At 38.6% G+C, this 18,752-nt stretch overlaps 1 protein-coding gene across 1 annotated transcript; it reads left to right on the top strand.

Annotated features, from left to right (window-relative positions):
• The first annotated feature begins 6 nt into the window (after positions 1-6).
• Positions 7-17,411, top strand: MXRA5 (matrix remodeling associated 5). Its single transcript, XM_017737063.1, has 6 exons — positions 7-61; positions 2,347-2,476; positions 2,796-3,186; positions 5,783-10,753; positions 11,392-12,292; positions 13,829-17,411. The coding sequence occupies exons 2-6, from the start codon at positions 2,411-2,413 to the stop codon at positions 15,738-15,740; spliced, it is 8,241 nt and encodes a 2,746-aa protein (XP_017592552.1). The 5' UTR covers positions 7-61; positions 2,347-2,410; the 3' UTR covers positions 15,741-17,411.
• The last annotated feature ends 1,341 nt before the right edge of the window (positions 17,412-18,752 follow it).

The raw sequence follows: 18,752 nt of genomic DNA, 5'->3' as shown, positions 1-18,752 counted from the left end.
TCCGCTCCCTGGCAGCCGTGCCGGCACGGATCGCTAAGCATGTGGAAAGAATCAACTTCGGGTTTGTATGGCAGCTTGGAGCAAACAGTTTTATGTTCTTAGTGCCGAAGCCTGGAGTGCTTCACACACATGTGGCAAAGCGGGATCTCTGGGTGTAGTTCTTAAGTAGAATTGCAGAGATGGGTACTTACTTGTCGGTGCTGTGTTTCAAACACTACAGTTGCTGGCATGGAGAAATTAGGTTGGCCTTTATGTTTCAAACAAAAGTTAGTACTCTTTTCAAATAAACATTTATACCATGGTGTGAGTTCTTTTTTGGCAAATAGAACATTTAGTCTTTTACAGTGTATAAAAAAAGATCTTGAATTTAACCTTTTATGGGATTTCTACAGAATATGGAATTCTATACCTGATGTTAAAAAAAAATACAGCAGGAGTAAAATTCTATGAGGTAATCCAGTAGTATTTTGGAGAACAATGTGATATAGCATATCTTAAATGAATACAGTAGAAAGAAATCTGATCCATTGCCTGTGGAGTTGTAGTTTTGTTGCAGTTTTTTTCAAGCAACTAAGTGCAATATAAGCATGTTTTGGGAAGGGATTGCTCAGGCTCCAACTCACTTTGCTGTCCAGGGAATTGCCAACTCACTTCTGTCAGATTTTGAGACAAGAAGGCAGGGACTGTTGGTAGGCTTCATATTGAAAAAGCACCATGTTGGGTCATTGTGTGATATAGAATGGTGCAAGAGTCTCAGTCCTCTTCTGCTTGGTGTCAGGGCTGCCCCACTACCTGTGATGAAATTATCCTCACAACTTCAAGGCCTGTAAGCTGCAACTGATCGTGCAATGACTGGCAGTAGGGCCCTTGGTTTTTGGGGTTTTTTTGCTTCTCCATAATTAAAATTTCTGTCCACCAGCATATTATCTGCCTAAAGCCTAAATTTAGTCTCAAAATGCTCTTGTGCTCAGTAAAGGTATATTAACGAAATATATACTCCAATCCCTAAATTGTTTTTGTAAATGGTATGTAGACATCTAAGTTATTAAGGTGTTTGGGGTTTTTTTTTTAGTAAAGTACATTGTTTGATATACTGTTAGCATAAAAGCCCTTTCCTCTCTGTATTTCATCACTACAAATGACATTTTCTGACTTGGGTCCTTTCCCAGGGAGAAGCAGTCTTAACTGTCTGTTGTTGTGCTTCTTTCACTTTGAAAGAGCACTTTTATTCTTTTATATTGCTATTTTAAGTGCTGTGCATTTAGGAGGTGAAGATTATTTTTCTAACTGGAAGTAACTTAGGAAAAATTTTTATTTAGACAAGTTCATATTTTTTTTGAAGGACTGATTTTGAAATAAGGAATTTTAATAAGATGTCTGCTATAAGCATAGTGGATCTGCAGAAGAACTAGAAATGTTAATACAATAGTCTAAATTTTTAGCAAATTAAGAATCTTTAGATAGATAACATTGTGAGGATCCAAAAGTATTTTCTTCGTATTCAAAGTATTTTAATTTCATGCTGTGTCTTCCCCTGCTTTCTAGAAAATACTAAGAAATTGGAAAAACCTTTGAAATTCTATGCTTAGTTGTAAGACTTTGTGCCCAGATTAGATAATACATTTAATTTTCTGTATACATATGAAAAACACAAATGTAGAGCTAGGCCGCCAGCTGCAACTCTTCCAGGTTGGCAAATAAAGTCTGATTCGCTTGTCCAAAGCAAAACTGAATATTTTCAAAGAGTAGATTTTCTGTATTCCTTATCTAAGAGGAGTTTCAAGGCTCAAATTATGTAATTGGAAGGTCAATTCCTAGGCCTTATGTATTTAGTTAATGTAGCCAATACATGTTGTAACAGTAAGTGAAGCAGGATGTGACTTACTGCTTCTTGTGCTCTTTGGGAGATACCATTTTTAATGTTTACTTTCCCAATCTCTATTTATTTATTGTTAGATGCTGCTTTGGCAACACTGCAGCCTCTCTAGTTTGCCAGGCTCCATAGCATCATGGTTTGGCCAGAGGCCATTAACTTACTTCCATTTCATAAACTGAGCTGGATGGAAAAATACACTGACAACTATTAGAACTTAAACGCCTATTTATTACTGTTACTCCTAATTTATGGCTAAAGTGCCACAAAGTGAGTTAAAAGAAATATTAATGTAAACATGAGCTAAGTATGCTTGGGCCTTGTAAAAATCTTTCAGTAACTTCTGGCCTTTTGACAATGCATTAAGGTCCCTCCAATTTTTCCTGGAAGTTGGGTTATACTATTTTTACATTTGCAGTCTGTGACAGTCAGTGTATAAAATGTAACTGCATGTGTGATTTTTTTTTCCCCAGGTTTAACAGTATACAGTCTATATACGAAAACTCCTTTGCGGGACTTACAAAATTGGAATTGCTTATGATACATGGAAATGACATTCAGAATATTCCTAATGGTGCTTTGAAAGATCTTGTGTCTCTACAGGTACAGCTTAGGTTTTCCTAAATTTCAAAACTAGCTTCCATGAATAACGGAAAACAAAATTAAGTGTTCTTTCTAGTGGCTTTTTAGGATTAAGATACCATTTTCCCCCAAAATACATTGGATATCTATTAACTAAGCCTCTGTCTAACTTGATAATCCCAACTAACACTCAGTTTTATTCTACCTCTTTGACCAACGTATGGTTTTTCAGTGGTGCAAAAGATTTGAAAGTGGGAGGAAAACATTTGCTTGATTGCTATTCTGCTTGGATTTAGATAAAAAAATTAATCTCTGGTTCTTTTTTTTAAATTTTTTTTAGGTTTTCAAAATTAGTTACAATAAATTGAAAGCCATAACTGGCCAAACTCTCCAAGGACTTTCAAGCTTAATGAGACTGCACATGGATCACAACAGAATTGAGTTTATTCATCCAAATGCTTTTAATGGTTTAACTTCTCTAAGACTGGTCCACTTAGAAGGAAATTTGCTCCAGCAGCTTCACCCCAACACCTTTTCAACATTTATGGTCCTTGATTATTTCAAACTGTCAACAGTAAGGCATCTCTACCTATCTGAAAATGTTCTTAGGACCTTGCCTGCAGAGATGTTTCAAGGCATGCCACTGCTGGAAAATCTTTACCTTCATGGAAATCCATGGGCCTGTGACTGTAGTTTGAAGTGGCTTCTTGAATGGAATGAAGCTTCTGGAGGTAGGAGCATAAGCTACCAGTGTTTATTGAACTCATAATGTTGAATTTTTTTCCTGTTCTGCATGTTGTTGGTTTTGTTATTTCCTGAGTATTATTGCCAACATGATCTCTATGTGCAGTATTAAGTTCTGTTACTGTTCAATAAATGTGTGTATTTAAAAAGCAGTGTAAAAAGAAAGCAGTTTTGTTTCATTAGATAAAAATATGTATTTAACAGCAAAGAAATTAGCCATTACATTTGGGATGACAGAAGTGGTAGTGATGTTTGTAATTGGAAAGAGATAGGTTATAACCTTTTATTCCATTTGCTTGCACAGCAGTACACCTTTGACTAAGGGCTGCCAATTGTCCTCAACCAACAAAGCTACTGACTATATGCTCTCATGGAAGGTGGTAAGATTGGATTTGAACATGTTTGTCTAAGGAAGGAAGGAAATCAGATTACCAAATTCCTGGTTAAGTCCTCTAACTTTGATTCTATTAACATTAAGGCTGTAGTATGCATCCTTCATGTCTAGCCACATTTCTTCATTGACAACAACTTCCTTTGATGATGGAGCAAATCTGTTTTAAGTATTTTCCAGTACTTGGAACGTATTTCTTTTCAAACGTGTAACTTTTTCATAAAATAGCTAGTCTATCTTCATTCAGGCTTAGAGGTGAGAAAAGTATCACACTGCTTAGGCTGGAATGTTTCTGATCGTGTGCAGAAGCAAAAAATAAGAGTTTTATAATGCCTCTGTCTCAGGAATACACTAAATGAAGAAGGGTTTGAGTTTCAGTTTTCAGTTTGGGCATCTCAGTTCAGCAGAGGAACTGGTGTCACACCAGAGCTATTGCTAAAATATTAAGAGGAAATTGGCATTTAATTGTAACTGAAGATGTTTCAAATGAGTGATGGTGTCACAAGGTTTATATCATGATTTTCGAGCACATATGGTGAACGATGGTGGATCTTGTCGTCTTAGAACACGTAACTCATTGCAGTTTTGCACTTCACTATAGGGCAGTACTTTTTAAGAATGTGCGATGCTTGTGTGAGTAATACAAATCTTCCTGACTGAACAGATACTTGAGGCATCTAACTCAAATACTGTATTCCACTAGCTTACATTTTAATATTCTTACATTCTGTTCTTGATCCAAATTGTGTGTGTATGTGTAATGGGTGTACTTAAGTTTTACTGTAAGTTATAATAATGAGATATTAGCTGAACATTCCTTTGTGCAGTGTTGGCTTTGCTAGCGTTTTTATTCAGTTAGGTTACCTCTTTACACTAAAACAGTAGTGATTTTTGGAAGGAGGAAGAATTTATCCATGCCATTTTCGAATATGGCAGATTTTGTATCTGTATATAACTATAACATTAACTTCTTTGGGAATTCTGTCCAGAAAGAGTTACTAAATTTCTTCAGATCAGTGTAGCCACTGCCAAGTTGATTGTGGGCCAGTTTTTCCTTATCTTTGAAATGTCCTGTTTGAATCTGCAAGTAATAAACTGCATATATAGATATAGATATACAGATAGATATAGAGATATAGATATATATAAATATTCCATTTGTAACAAATTTTCAAGAAAATTGATTTGTCAGACTAGCAAAGCATATATTTTCAATTAAAATAATGGTATGAAAATTTGCCATTCATTTCCCTTTCTCCTGACATTTTGCCTTATAACCCACTGGTATACTGTTCATTCATTCAAAGATCCCTCATTCTTCAGGATGATACTTATGGCTAGAATAACTGTAAAAATTTATTTGCTCTATGTCTCCAAACTAAATACCTAAGGTGACATTTGACATTCTAGTGAGGAGAAAAATGTAATAAAAGTATGGCTATTACTTTGCAGACAACAGTCTTTCTGGCATTGAAGGAGAGAGGAGTCAAGGCTATAGTTTTCTAGTCTAGCCCTCCTCTTCTAGCTTTTGTTGTTTCATTACAAAGTTTACAGTTGTTTCAGAGGTCAGGGAAGAAGTGGCACTTTTCTTTTTTGGAATTTTTCCTGCTGATAAATGGCTTGTAAGTGCAAGAACTAGTCAGCCCATTTTGGTAGCTACAGTAAAAGTTTTTGTGTACTGCCAATACTGTTCTTAATTAATAGAGAAAAATAGAAAGCTTCCTGGATTATTTAATGAGGAAGTCCAGCAGTTCTCAGGTAAATGCTATATTTTTGAAAGCTGAAAGGTCCCACTTCTCTTCACATTAGATCCACAAGTTAGGCTGTCACTGTACAAATGCAGACTTTTTGACACAGAATAGTTTGTTGCTGATTTAAATGTTGCTTTGCACACTTCAGTTTCTAGGCATTTTGTTTAGAGGCAGTGAATCTAAGTTTCAGAAGGATGGAGTATTCAATCCTCTCATTAAAGTCAGAAGAAATCATGGTCAGATTGAGAATCAGGTGTCCATTCATCTGTAAAACAGAGAGGTGCCATTCTAAAAGTCTTGACTTATATGTCATGTGACATAATGGCAATCCTCATGAAGTTTATTTCACAATTCTGAGAATTGTCTAACTTTAGAACAGAGTTTTTCAGCTTATCCTTTTTTTTCATTTTCTTTCTTCCTTTTTTTTGTTTTTTTTTGCAGGTGTTTTAAAATGCAAAAAGGACAAAGCCTATGAAGGGGGACAGCTGTGTGCTAAGTGCAGCAGCCCAAAACAACTGCAGAAAGAAGATATTCAAAACTTGAAAGATATTTCCTGTAGGAAACCTGTCATTCAGTCCTCACTGAGGCAAAATAGCAGCACTCAAGAGGAGGATGATGGTGACAGTTATGAACTCCCTCTGGAAGAACTTCAGTCCTCGCCATGGAACATTGCTCTAAATATGACTGATGAGCATGGCAACATAGTCCACCTGAACTGTGAAATCAAAAAACCAACAGGTTCTACCAAAATTCAGTGGAATCAAATCCAGACTCAGGAGATAGATATAAATGCTACAATTGCACTGGATTTTGAATGTCCAATGAATCGAGAAAGCTACGAAAAACTGTGGAAGCTTATAGCTTACTACAGTGAAGTACCTGTCAAATTAGAGAGGGAACTTATGCTCAAAAAAGAGCCTAAAATAATCTATCAGTACAGGCAAGGCTCAGATTATGATGCTCTTTACTACACAGGTGTAAAAGCTCAAATATTGGCTGAGCCTTCCTGGGTAATGCAACCTCTTATAAATATCCAATTAAACAGGCGCCAGAGTACAGGGAAAAAAGTGGTGCTATCTTTTTTTACTGTGTTTTCTCAGACAATTCATACCAAAACCACCAGGCAGCAGAGAAACTGGGTAATGATAGAGCAAAATCAGAGCACAAGGACAGCACAGAGTTTGGTGGAAGGGTCAGAGTGTCAGCTGAGCTGCAGTGTGAAAGCTTCTGAGAGCCCCTCCATTCAGTGGCTTTTTCCAGATGGAACTAAACTGCAGGCACCTTTTAATCAGAAAGACAGTAGGTTTTCCATTCTCAGTAGTGGCCAACTAATAATCAAAGCAGTGAGTTACACTGATGGAGGCGTGTACCACTGTGTTGCCCAAGTGAGAGATGATGTGGACATAATGTCTTACAGACTCGTCGTGCAGCCTGCAGCTATTCAGGTAGCTGATTCAGATGTAGCAAGAGTTGAAAAAAATGTTGGAGATCCAATAGCTTTGCCGTGCAATGCAGTTGCCATTCCAGATGCACAGTTGAGCTGGATTCTTCCAAACAGTCAGGTACTCAATGATTTATCAAACTCTTCAAAAGGCTATATGCTGCCCAATGGTACTTTGCTTATTCCAAGGAGCCATGTCACTGATAGTGGCCATTACAGATGTGTGGCTGTCAATCAGCAAGGATCAGATCAGTTTGCTGTAAGAGTCACAGTAAATAAAATGGTGTCTGACAGATCATTTAAACGAATAAAACTAAAGAAGCGCCCAGGCTCAAAAGGTTTGTCAAAAACAAGAGGGCGGGTCATAGATGATGAAGAGGGATCAGGGGCAGGAGGGGTGGAGGAGTTCCCACGAAGAAAGAATCACCTAAAAGACTGGGAAATACCTTTTAAACAAAAAAGTGACCGGGTGCCAGAGGCTCAAATTAAAAAGGGAAAGAAGGGCAGAAGGAAAATGAAAATCTGGAAAAGTACCGATAGAACCCAAGACAGCAATGTTGCAGAAGGCCGGAGAGTATTTGAATCTCGAAGGAGAATTAACGTGGCAAGCAAGCAGATTAATCCACAGCATTGGGCTGACATTTTGGCAAAGGTCCGTGGGAAGAATCTTCCTAGAACAACAACAGCTACAACCGCCTCTGTAACAACTTCACTGCCATCAGTCATGCAGGAAACTACTCCCGCCCCTTATCCCTTAGCCAGCCCTCCGCCTTCAGAGACAGGAGCTGATGTGCTGGACTCCTCTGCTGATGCATCACCTGTGGGTGAAGATGAGCAATTCTTGGTCACTGTTTCACAGAACACAGAAGTGTTTTCAGTGCAGTCTGTATTAATAGGGTCAGAAACTGAACCATTTTCCAACCACAGGGCTTTAGAAACACCTGCAAGTACAGACACTGTAGAAATAGCTTTATCAGGTCCATATTTGACTCCTGTCTCTGCAACTCTGCATCCCCAAGGGGAGCAGCATCTTGATGTCAGGACGGATGATTCAGTTGCCTTCACTGAAGAACCTCTAGCCAAAGAAGTTGTGACAAAGTTTCCTAATGTTCAGAGCAGTTCATTCACAGTGGAAAATGTAGATAAAACTGTATCTGCTATATCTGAAGAAAGTTCTGCTTTTGCTGAGCTACCACTTGATGCTACTCTCCTTGCTGAATCTCAGACTGTGGATCTTCATAGCACCTTGCAGACAAGCTTGAAGTTAAATGAAGTGGGCCCAATGAGTGTTAACACCGTAACTACAGCACCTTCTCATGATGAGATCATCCCAACAGATTTTGTAGGCACTACTACTGTTTCTTCATCCACTTCTTCATTTGTTAGAGAAAAGAGCAATGATACGAGATACCAGCACAAAAAAATATCCACAAGTCATGCAAAAACACCAGACTTAAGTAGCGGCTTTCCAGCTGTCACACCCATCAGGGTTCAGAGCAATGAAGAACTTGAGATCCACAGGAAAACAGTGACTCCAGAAAGTGTGTCCAGCAGTTATGCAGACAATTCTCAGACAGAGGCACATAGAAACTTGGCCATTCCAAAACCAGGTCCCATATTCATTTTGCATGGCACTAATGCTCTTCATAAAGCAGAGGGGTTAGAAATGGCTTCTTCCATCAGTAGATTGACCACTGTGGCCACCAAAACATCTCCATATAGAAAGACCATGCCTTCACTTATTACTCAGCATGGTAGAAAAAGACCTTATGGCAGAAGGAGAAGGCCAAACAGAATCCGACAAAGACCAAAGCCTTTTCCCCGTGTTGCTTTAACCACAGAGGCAATGTCTATTATTCCAAGGACACCTGAATTTGAAGCTGTTACCAAAACTACTTCTGCAACTCGTGAAAGTCCTGATCTTAAAACCATCAAAATACAGGCTAGGAAAGAGGAGCGTATGGAATCCACTCCTTCATTAATTCCTGATTCAGGTGTCGTAGAGAAAATTACAAAAATCAGAGATGTGGTCACAACTCCTTCTTTTAGGCCTACCACTGCTCTACCTAAAGCTAAACATGTGACGCACCCTACTAGCCCTGAAACCTTGGCACTTCCAGTGACTGCACCTATCATGATTTTATCATCATATGCTGTACAAGATGCACTTCCCACAAAAGAGTCAAGTGTACCTCTGAAACCAGAGCAAAGTGAAGTGCCAGCATACCACTCATTAGACAGTGCATCTGCAGAGAAGGACGTGAAAGCAGACCCTAAAACTGTGGATCATAAAGTGGAACAATCGAGCACAACAACTTCTCCTGCATATAGGAACAGCTCAATACTATCAGCAAAACCAAAATCTCAGGAGGAGCCTAACCTATTTGACTTAGAAGTTGTGGTTAATGAAACAACTGCTGGAACATTCCAGCTGGTATATCCCACTGTGCCTGACTTAAGTGTTCCTGTTGTCACAGTTGAAGTTTTTAAGGACCTCTCAGCTTCAAAGGAACCATGGAAGCCCACAGTATCTATAGAAACACCAGCAAAAACTGAGCCACCTCAGCAACATGAAATAATTACTTTATCCTCATCTTCCAGCACTGCAGAAGCTCAGGCTTTTCCAGTTAGACAGACAAAGAAATCTGTTACTTCTCAGGCTGGGACAGAGCCATCTTCCTTGGATAGAAAGGAATCTATGCCACATGTGTTTCATCATCTGCAGACAACTAAAAAGCCTCCTATTACATCCACTGCTTTTATTCCATTTATAAAACTTGTCACTCTTCCCACTTCCATGTCAAGCACTTCACATTCTTCTCTTCATTATACCACCGAGGAAAGTAATGTCTTCAATCAAGAAAGGTTCCCAGAAGCAAAACAAGTTGGAGCTGATGGTGAGAAAATAGTGATAAGCTCAAGACAGAATGTTCACCCTACTCCTTCCTCTGACCAAAACAGGATCAGCATACAGTCAAAAGAGCAGCAATTCAATGAGTTGTACAGTAGCAAGTCAAACAACAGTTTACTTCTAAATCCAAATCTTCCCCATCCACCTGCTGGAATGATACCAAGCATAAACCAAAGACTACCTGTTGTGCCTCCAAGGCACGTTCCAGTAAGAGGCACAGTGAAGCTTCCTGTAACACAGGGCCCACTTCGCTATTTTATAACACATCAGCCTCTTCACTACACAAACAAACCAGAGATAACAGCGTATGCAGCACATACTATCCAGGACAGAAAAACTTTTGCCTCCCAGAGAGAAACAACTACCCCAACACAAGCCTCTCCATTTCACAAAATAAATCCATTGACTGAAAGCAAGTTCAGTAATCAGGGTCAGAACAGATACAATATTAATTCAAGATTTTTTGGAAATAACTATGTTCCAGATAACAGAGGCACAGCAGGAAGACTACCAAGTCAAGGGATCCCCTACTACCCCAGTTCCAGAATACCCTTCCTTTTCAACAGAACAAGGATATTCCCTCACTTAAATATGCATCCTAAACCAGACGTCCCTAGTCAACTAGTCCCAAAAGACACAAAGGAGAAGAAGGTTGCTCAGGTCTTACCTACTGGGATTACAGTGCAAAAAGCTACAGCTATTCCGGTGCCTCCAATGCCACATGCCACAACTACCACATTACCACCAGTGTTTTTAAAGATCAGCCCCCCAGCCTTTCTTTCTCAGCGCACAAGACCACAAATAACCACTACAGTTCATCCTTTTAAAAATGTCCCTCATCGTCATCAAAAATTTCCATCTGTGCCTTACGTGGGAAGCATGCCACACAATTTGACTGTAATTCAGTCTTCCACTAATTTCAGGGTACAGGGAGAAAGACCTAAAATTATCACAAAAGCATCTCAGAGCATATCCGTCCTTGCGGAAATGGATGCTTTTATCCCTTGTGATGCAGTTGGGGAACCCAAGCCTTTTATTACTTGGACAAAAGTCTCTACAGGTAAGATAAAGGAAAACGTGTTCTTCCACATGGTTTGTAGGGGTATTGCACAGAAATGCAACATGATCACAGGAGTAGTTCAAAATACTGGAAAATACTTTCTGTCACTTACAATCATTGTAGATAAAATGATTAATTGCAACTAATCATTAGAAGTAATAATACATTTGCAGTGTTTCTTGTAGTAAAAGAAAAACTCTACCATTTAATGAGTTCATTTTTGAAGAGTAATTTTTGGCTGTGAAAAGCAGCCAACTCTGCTTATTCACAGCAGTTAGAATTTATTATGGCAATACTTGTGACTATGGGTTTGTTAACATTGCAGTCTTAAATACTGGTGTGTGTATCATGTCCATGTACAAAAGGAACAGAAAAGTTACATAAAGATTTAAGAGAAATCCTAAAACATAAGGCCTTTAAAAATTTCCACACTATGTTTGCAAACTATTGGTTAGTTCTGCAATAGAAACAAAGACTAATTTGAGCTATGGAGAGTGTCAGAAGATTTCATGTGGGCCCGCTGAAGTTGTAATTGGTGTTGAGTAAATTTAAAATCTCACTTAAGACTTCTTTATTGCAATAATGTACATTTTTAACCCTTTGACTTTCTCTTTCTTTCTTTCCTCTCACCTTCACAGGAGCACTAATGACAACCAGCAGCAAGTTACAAAGGTTTGAAGTCTGGAAAAATGGTACTCTCCTTATCCGAAGTGCTCAGCTTCAGGATCGTGGACAGTATTTATGCACAGCTCAGAACCTGCATGGCATAGATAAAATGATTGTTGTGCTCACAGTTGTAGCCCACCAGCCCAAAATTTTACTTTCCCGTTATCGAGATGTCACGGTCTACTTTGGAGAGACCATAGCAATGGAATGTCAGGCTAGTGGGACTCCAAGCCCACTAATTTCATGGATTTTCCCAGATAGGAAGATTTTGCAGACAGTCACCACCACAGAAAGCAGGATAATGCTTCATGAAAATCGAACCTTGTCTATCAAGCAAGCAACTTTTTCAGACCGAGGAGTTTACAAATGTGTAGCAAGCAACGCTGCAGGAGCTGACAGCATTGCCGTGAGGCTGCACATTGCAGCCTTACCGCCCATCATCCAGCAGGACAAGCAAGAGAATATTTCCTTGCCCCTTGGTAGCAGTATTAACATCCACTGCACTGCTAAAGCAGCACCTTCTCCCAACATCCGCTGGGTGGTCTTTGATGGCACGCAGATCCGACCTTCTCAGTTTGTCAATGGGAATTTATTTGTTTTTCCCAATGGGACTCTTTACATTCGCAACGTCTCCCCCAAGGACAGTGGGACCTACGAGTGCATTGCTGCTAACATGGTGGGGGCTGCCAGGAGAACAGTACAACTCCATGTGAAGAAGCATGCATCTAATGCTAAGATCACTGGGAGCTCTCCTCAGAGAACAGATGTAACATATGGCGGAATCCTGCATTTGGACTGTAGTGCTTCTGGTGACCCTTGGCCTCGGATATTATGGAGGTTGCCTTCCAAAAGGATGATTGATTCACTACACAGGTAAATTTCTGTTTGGGTTGATGCAGCTAAATTGCATTTAGATTAACTTAGAGAAACACCCACTCATATATGTACAAGTTTCATTCCTGACTTCTGCAGGTTTTGACTAAGCCACCCAATCCTTAAGAAGGAATTTGAAATTATATCAGAAAGATAGTCAAGTCATATCTTAGCATAATTTTACTGAAAGCTGTATTGAAGTTAGCTTCAAGTTTCTAGGATAAGCTGCCACTGTTTGTCTTTTACAGCCACTCGTAAATGTAGTAAAGTCCAGTGGCAAAAGTTCAGATATACAGCTTGTGTACTGCTTGTTCCAATGTGCTTAGTCTGAATAATATTGCACAGGTGCCTGCTTTTCCACAGAAGGAAAAGGATCATTGAATTTTATCTCTTAGGTAAATCATTACACGCAGTAAATACTGAGCAAATAAATCAAGTTATAATTACTTAAATAAGCACTATCATTTTAACATCATGTGTAAACAAATGTTACCACACAGTAAGGTCTGCAAACCTGGTTGCATATAAATGCCTGAAACAATGCATTCTCCAATGTTTGCAATATCAAGTAAAATATCACTTCTACAAACCTACAATAACTGTCCTAAGACTTGGCTGAAAACAAATTTCTGTGCTATAAATTATTCATAGCTCACCTTTGAGCACTATAAACAGATGAGAAATGCACTGTAATTAAAATGCATAATTTGGAACAACTTTCTTCACAGCTGAACATAGTAATATTTTTTTTTTATTGACAAAAAGTGTATTTAGGTAACCTGTAGATAGCACAAAATCCAGAATTCATTTTATGCCTCATAGCAGTAGGAAAAAAAATCTGTGTTTCTTTTTAATTTTCCTTCATGATCTTTATGTGGGCTGCTTTTCAAATACTGGAGATCTCCTTTGGGGAGAAACCTGTGGCTACTGAGGAAGTTGGTTTTGACCACAATACACCAATTCCATAGTGAAGTGGAAAGGAGTAATAGGTTTTTAAGCACATTGGAATTTTTTTTTTTGTTTCAAAGCATAGCAACATTTTGCTTCTTTGTGACTTTTGTAAAGGCTTAATATGTTATACCCGAGGCCAGAGGAAGTTCTTCATCGTTACTTGTTTTTAACTGAAGACCCAGGTACCAGACCCCATTATGGTCCAAATAGCCATATGGATTATATCATTCAGAGATCATCTTTGAATGTTATAGGATACTGTACATGTAGTCAGAAGAGAGTCAAAACCACCATAATTTGGTATTTAGTGAATGTTTAGTGTCAAAAACAGCATTAAAGTCATTAACCACAACAGAATTGCTTGGTTACAAGTGAGTAGAACTATTTTTTTCCATTTGCTGTTTGGTGGTGAATATCCTGAACATTTCTGACCATTTAATTATCTTACAATAGCAGTGTTCCTCTCCTTTTTTTTTTAACATTGATGAGTTGTTATTCCCGCCCATCCTCCAGATTTTGCTCAATAATTAATAACCAAAATGTGATTTTGTAGCTCATGTTAGGTTCTTTTTTCTTTCCTTTCAGTACTTTGGAGACTAGAATCAAAGTATTCAGCAATGGGACTTTGGTTGTTAATTCAGTTACAGACAAAGATGCAGGAGACTATTTGTGTGTGGCCCGCAATAAGATAGGTGATGATTACGTGGTCCTCAAAGTGAATGTGATGATGAAACCAGCAAAAATAGAACATAAGAATGAGAATAACCACAAGGTCAAGTATGGAGGGGACCTGAAAGTCGACTGTGTAGCCACAGGTCTGCCAAATCCGGAGATCTCATGGGGTCTCCCCGATGGCAGCATGATCAATACCTTCATGCAGTCGGATGACAGCGGTAGCCGGACGAAGCGATATGTGGTCTTTGACAATGGAACCCTGTATTTCAATGATGTTGGACTGAGAGAGGAAGGGGACTACACCTGCTATGCTGAAAATCAGATTGGGAAGGATGAAATGAAAGTGCGGGTCAAAGTGGTGGCAGAGCCTGCAACCATCAGGAACAAAACATACATCACTATTAATGTACCTTATGGCGATGTTGTCACAGCAGCATGTGAAGCCAAAGGAGAACCCACTCCCAAAGTGACCTGGCTTTCCCCGACCAACAGGCCTATTCCTGCTCTATCTGATAAATACCAGATATACAGGGATGGCACCCTCCTCATCCAAAAGGCCCAAAGGTCTGACAGTGGTAACTATACTTGTGTAGCACGGAACAGTGCTGGAGAAGATCGGCAGATCGTTTGGATCCATGTTGATGTTCAGCCTCCCAGAATCAATGGTCATCTCAGTGCAATAACATCTGTGAGGGAGACAGCCATCAGAGACAGCCGGAAACTTATTGACTGCAAAGCTGAGGGGATCCCTGCTCCACGTGTCTTATGGGCTTTTCCAGAAGGAGTAATCTTACCGGCTCCCTACTATGGGAACAGGATCACTGTGCATCGCAATGGTACGCTGGACATCAGAGGGGTGAGGCAAACAGATGCCGTGCAGCTCGTGTGCATCGGACGGAACGAAGGAGGGGAAGCCAGACTGCTTGTGCAGCTCCTCATCACAGACCATGTGGAGAAACCCTCCTTCAGAGACCCTGTCAGTGAAAGGATCACTGCCATTGCTGGGCACAGCATCAATCTGAACTGCTCAGTCCAGGGGAACCCCAAACCCAGCACAAGCTGGATCCTTCCCAACGGCTCTGAAGTGCTGAGTGGCAGTCACCTGCACAGATTTTACCATAAGAGGGATGGGATCTTACACATCAGCGGCCTGTCTGCTGGGGATGCTGGGACTTACCGCTGTACAGCCAGAAACCTGGGAGGTTATGTGGAACGAGTAGTCTTTCTGAAGGTGGGACTCAGGCCAGAAATTAGCAACCAGTACAACAACCTGGTGAGCATCATCAATGGAGAAACTCTGCAGCTTCATTGCATCACCCAGGCAAACCAGCGGGCACAGATCTCCTGGACACTGCCCAATGGGATGGTTATGGATGCCCCCCAGGCTGTGGGTCGCTTTTCCCTGATGGAGAATGGCTCATTGACGGTGCGTGAGGCTTCTGTGTTTGACAGGGGCACTTACCTGTGCAAAGTGTCAACAGAGTATGGCACTTCTGTTATGACTGTGCCTGTCATTGTGATCGCCTATCCTCCCAGGATCACCAGTGAGCCAGCACCCGTTATTTATGCCAGACCTGGAAATTCAGTTAAACTGAACTGCATGGCCATTGGGATTCCTAAAGCAGAAATAACATGGGAGCTTCCAGATAAATCACATCTGACAACAGGAGCTCAATCTCGTCTGTATGGAAACAAATTCCTCCATCCTCAGGGGTCATTAGTCATCCAGCAGTCCACTCAAAGGGATGCAGGCTTCTATAAATGCACTGCTAAAAATATTCTAGGCAGTGATTCGAAAACAACCTACATACACATATTCTAACATTAAAACAAGTGCCTTTGGCTGGATACTGGTGTTCAAGTCACTGCCAAATGAGTGCAATGAGGGAAGTACTGCTTGCAACAATGGCTAAGGAGAGGAAAAAAAGAAAGTAATCTGCATTTCTTTTGTACTCAAAATGGTAGTAAGTCCCTGCAATAGAAGGAGGCATTAGACATACTGGAAGTGAGAAGACCAACGTGTTGAAAAAGGTCTTCAAATTGTTAAGACAGTGTAAGGTGGTTTTTCATGCTATCCAATAGCATCTGAGACCTAAAGTACTCTATTCTTGTCAATAGTTCAAAGCTATTTCTTGTTCTAACAAGCACCTTAAAAGTACCAAAGAAGTATTAACTGTTAATAAGTGAGCTGCAGTGATAGAAGTACTTTAGTAAAACATAATTTTCATTATACCCTGCAGCGCCTTTACATAATCTAGGCTTATAGAATATGATTACTAACCTTTCTGTTCATGCTTCTATCAGCTCTTCAAAATCAAAGACTAAATTAGCAAATAAGAGTGATCTATTTTAATAAAAATACATGCAGAGATTAGCTGCCTTAACATATGAACATACATTTGCCAGCTACTAAGGACGCTATGATCAATTAATTCATTCTATATTTTATATATATTTTTTATTCTGACTATGAGACTAGAAAAATTAACAATGAATTTGGTCTCATCTTATAAATTATTGGTCTTTACAAGACTCTGATACATTACAGTGTTTTATAATATTAAGGTCAATATACTGTACATTTTATAATAAAAAATATTTTCCAAAGAATGTATTCACTGGTTTTCTTTCTTTTTTTTTAGAAAATAAGGAACTCTAAACAGTGGAAGTATGGAGTTAGGTAAAAAAATCAGAGTAATGTAGTGTTATACGTACTTGTATTTGAATCAATTTCTATTTGATTCATTTATAGATGTTTTAGGGAAGACAAATCAGTATAATTGTTTATCTTTTCAAAAGTGATTTATTAATAGAAACTTATGTATATTTCAGCATATATTTACAATGTCAGTACTTTTTCTGGAGTCAAGGATTATCAGACAATGTGCATAATTTTATGAAGATTTATCTCTTGTGCTATAGAAATATTTGCTACAAGGTGTATATGTATATGTATATGCCCATTTTTCAACAAACTATACCAATCAGAATTTTTCAAATGTTAACTTAGCTTTAGACATATGGATTCTTACATATTCCTGAATTCTTAAAGTTCTGCTTGTTCATAAAACTTACACTCATGTTTTAGAATATGGTTAGAATAGAAGCTTTATTTTTGTTTTCTCTGTTGATCAAAACATGTCAGAAAGTAAAGTGTTTTGCTAGTATTTACATTTTGCAAAAGCTGGAAGCAAAGATTTCCTCACCCCACAAGTTTATCCTGTTTGGAAAATAGAAAGCTATTGCAAAATGTATACTTATCCTAGTGGTAAACAGAACTGAGCTACTTAAAGTAAAAGGTATTTGATTACAACAAGAATATAAAATTAAATGAGAAGGGCATTGCTGAACATACAAGGGGTACAATTTATGTGATAGAATATTTTAAAAAACTTATTTTTTAAAACATCAGTGCAGTCTAAAAATCTGTGGTTTGTACACAACTTTATTAAAGTTGTGGATATGTTGCCTAATTAAATAGCACTTAATTATGTCTTAGTTTCTTTTTTATGGTTTAAACCCTTGGGCCCTAAACCACCAAATCAGTGCTCATGGGGAAGCATGTACCTAAATACCTGGCAGGGATGTAGCTGCTTGTTAGAGTAGTTAATGAAGAAAGAAAAGAGGCATTTAAGATTTTTAGCTAGCTTGCCCATGAGGTATTTTCTATTCTGGCTATTTTCCTTGAACATATCAGATATGTCTTTAGATCCTTTACTTTTAATTTTATAGTAGTTTTCCAATTTGGAAAATAGTCATACAAAATTTAATAATAATACATCTTGTAAAAGAGTCTGAAGTCAGCATTTGGCAGTGTAGTAGGAGTCAAGCACTTTTAATCATTTGTCCAGCCTTCACTTAACAGTTATGTGAATTCAGAGATATTCTTGAGTGATTAATTACTTCTGTATATTTCCATTAAGTAGATTTCTTTTATGTTAAGGGAAGAAAATAGAATCCAAACCCAAATTAAAACATTTGATCTTTTAGGATCAAAGAAACCATCTGATCATGTTTTATTCCTCAGTCCAGAATTTTCACAGCTGCCAATGGAAGTTTAGGAGGCTAAGAAATGAAAGATTTGGCTCTAGACATTTTCTTAAGTCAAAACTTGCATGCTTGCAAAATTTCTTTAAAAGCGGACTTAAATTTTTTTTATTGTGTTATAATTTCCATTATGTTTGCCTTTTCCCCTTTTATGAAAATATACTTCCAATGAGAGACCTATAAAATATATTTTTCTTCCAAAATAAATGTAACTACAAGTTAAAAAGTATCAAATGAACGCTTTTTACATTCAAGCAGTGTTTGGCCATATGTCATGTCTGTCATTCTCTCTCTGCTGATATAGCAGTTGTCCAGGATATCTATCTTGAGTTCCTTTTGTAGAAATGAGGAAGTTCACAGGGAAACTAAGTCTGTTCCAGGACTTACATTCTTGAGACTGAATCTACATGTCACTCCATGTGCTGAATCATCCATCAAGTGAAGACAGTTGTAGGACACTGAACTTAAATCATAATTTCTCCCATTATTTGCAGGTAATTATCTGCAAGTTGTGTTAAATAAATCAATGAAAAATTCACATTACTTGAATGATGCAACACTTCACTCATTTTTCTTCTTTAGAAGTCTTCATTCATTTTTCAGACCAAGAGGAGCCATGCATTCAAAGGCAATGGAGTTTGTTCTTTTCTGATGGGGAAATGCTAGGAAATGAAGTGCTTGCTCATGGTTTGAGAAGGTTTCAAAATTTTTACTTGATCAATCAAAGCAGGTTCTGGATAGTTTCCATGGAAAGGAAAACATGCCATTCCTTGCTGTTGTTTTGTAA

This window comes from Corvus brachyrhynchos, unplaced genomic scaffold (genome assembly GCF_000691975.1).
Source record: "Corvus brachyrhynchos isolate BGI_N302 unplaced genomic scaffold, ASM69197v1 scaffold83, whole genome shotgun sequence".
NCBI lineage: Eukaryota > Metazoa > Chordata > Aves > Passeriformes > Corvidae > Corvus > Corvus brachyrhynchos.
Note: the sequence above shows the minus strand (reverse complement) of the source record. Positions and strands in the feature narration are given on the sequence as shown.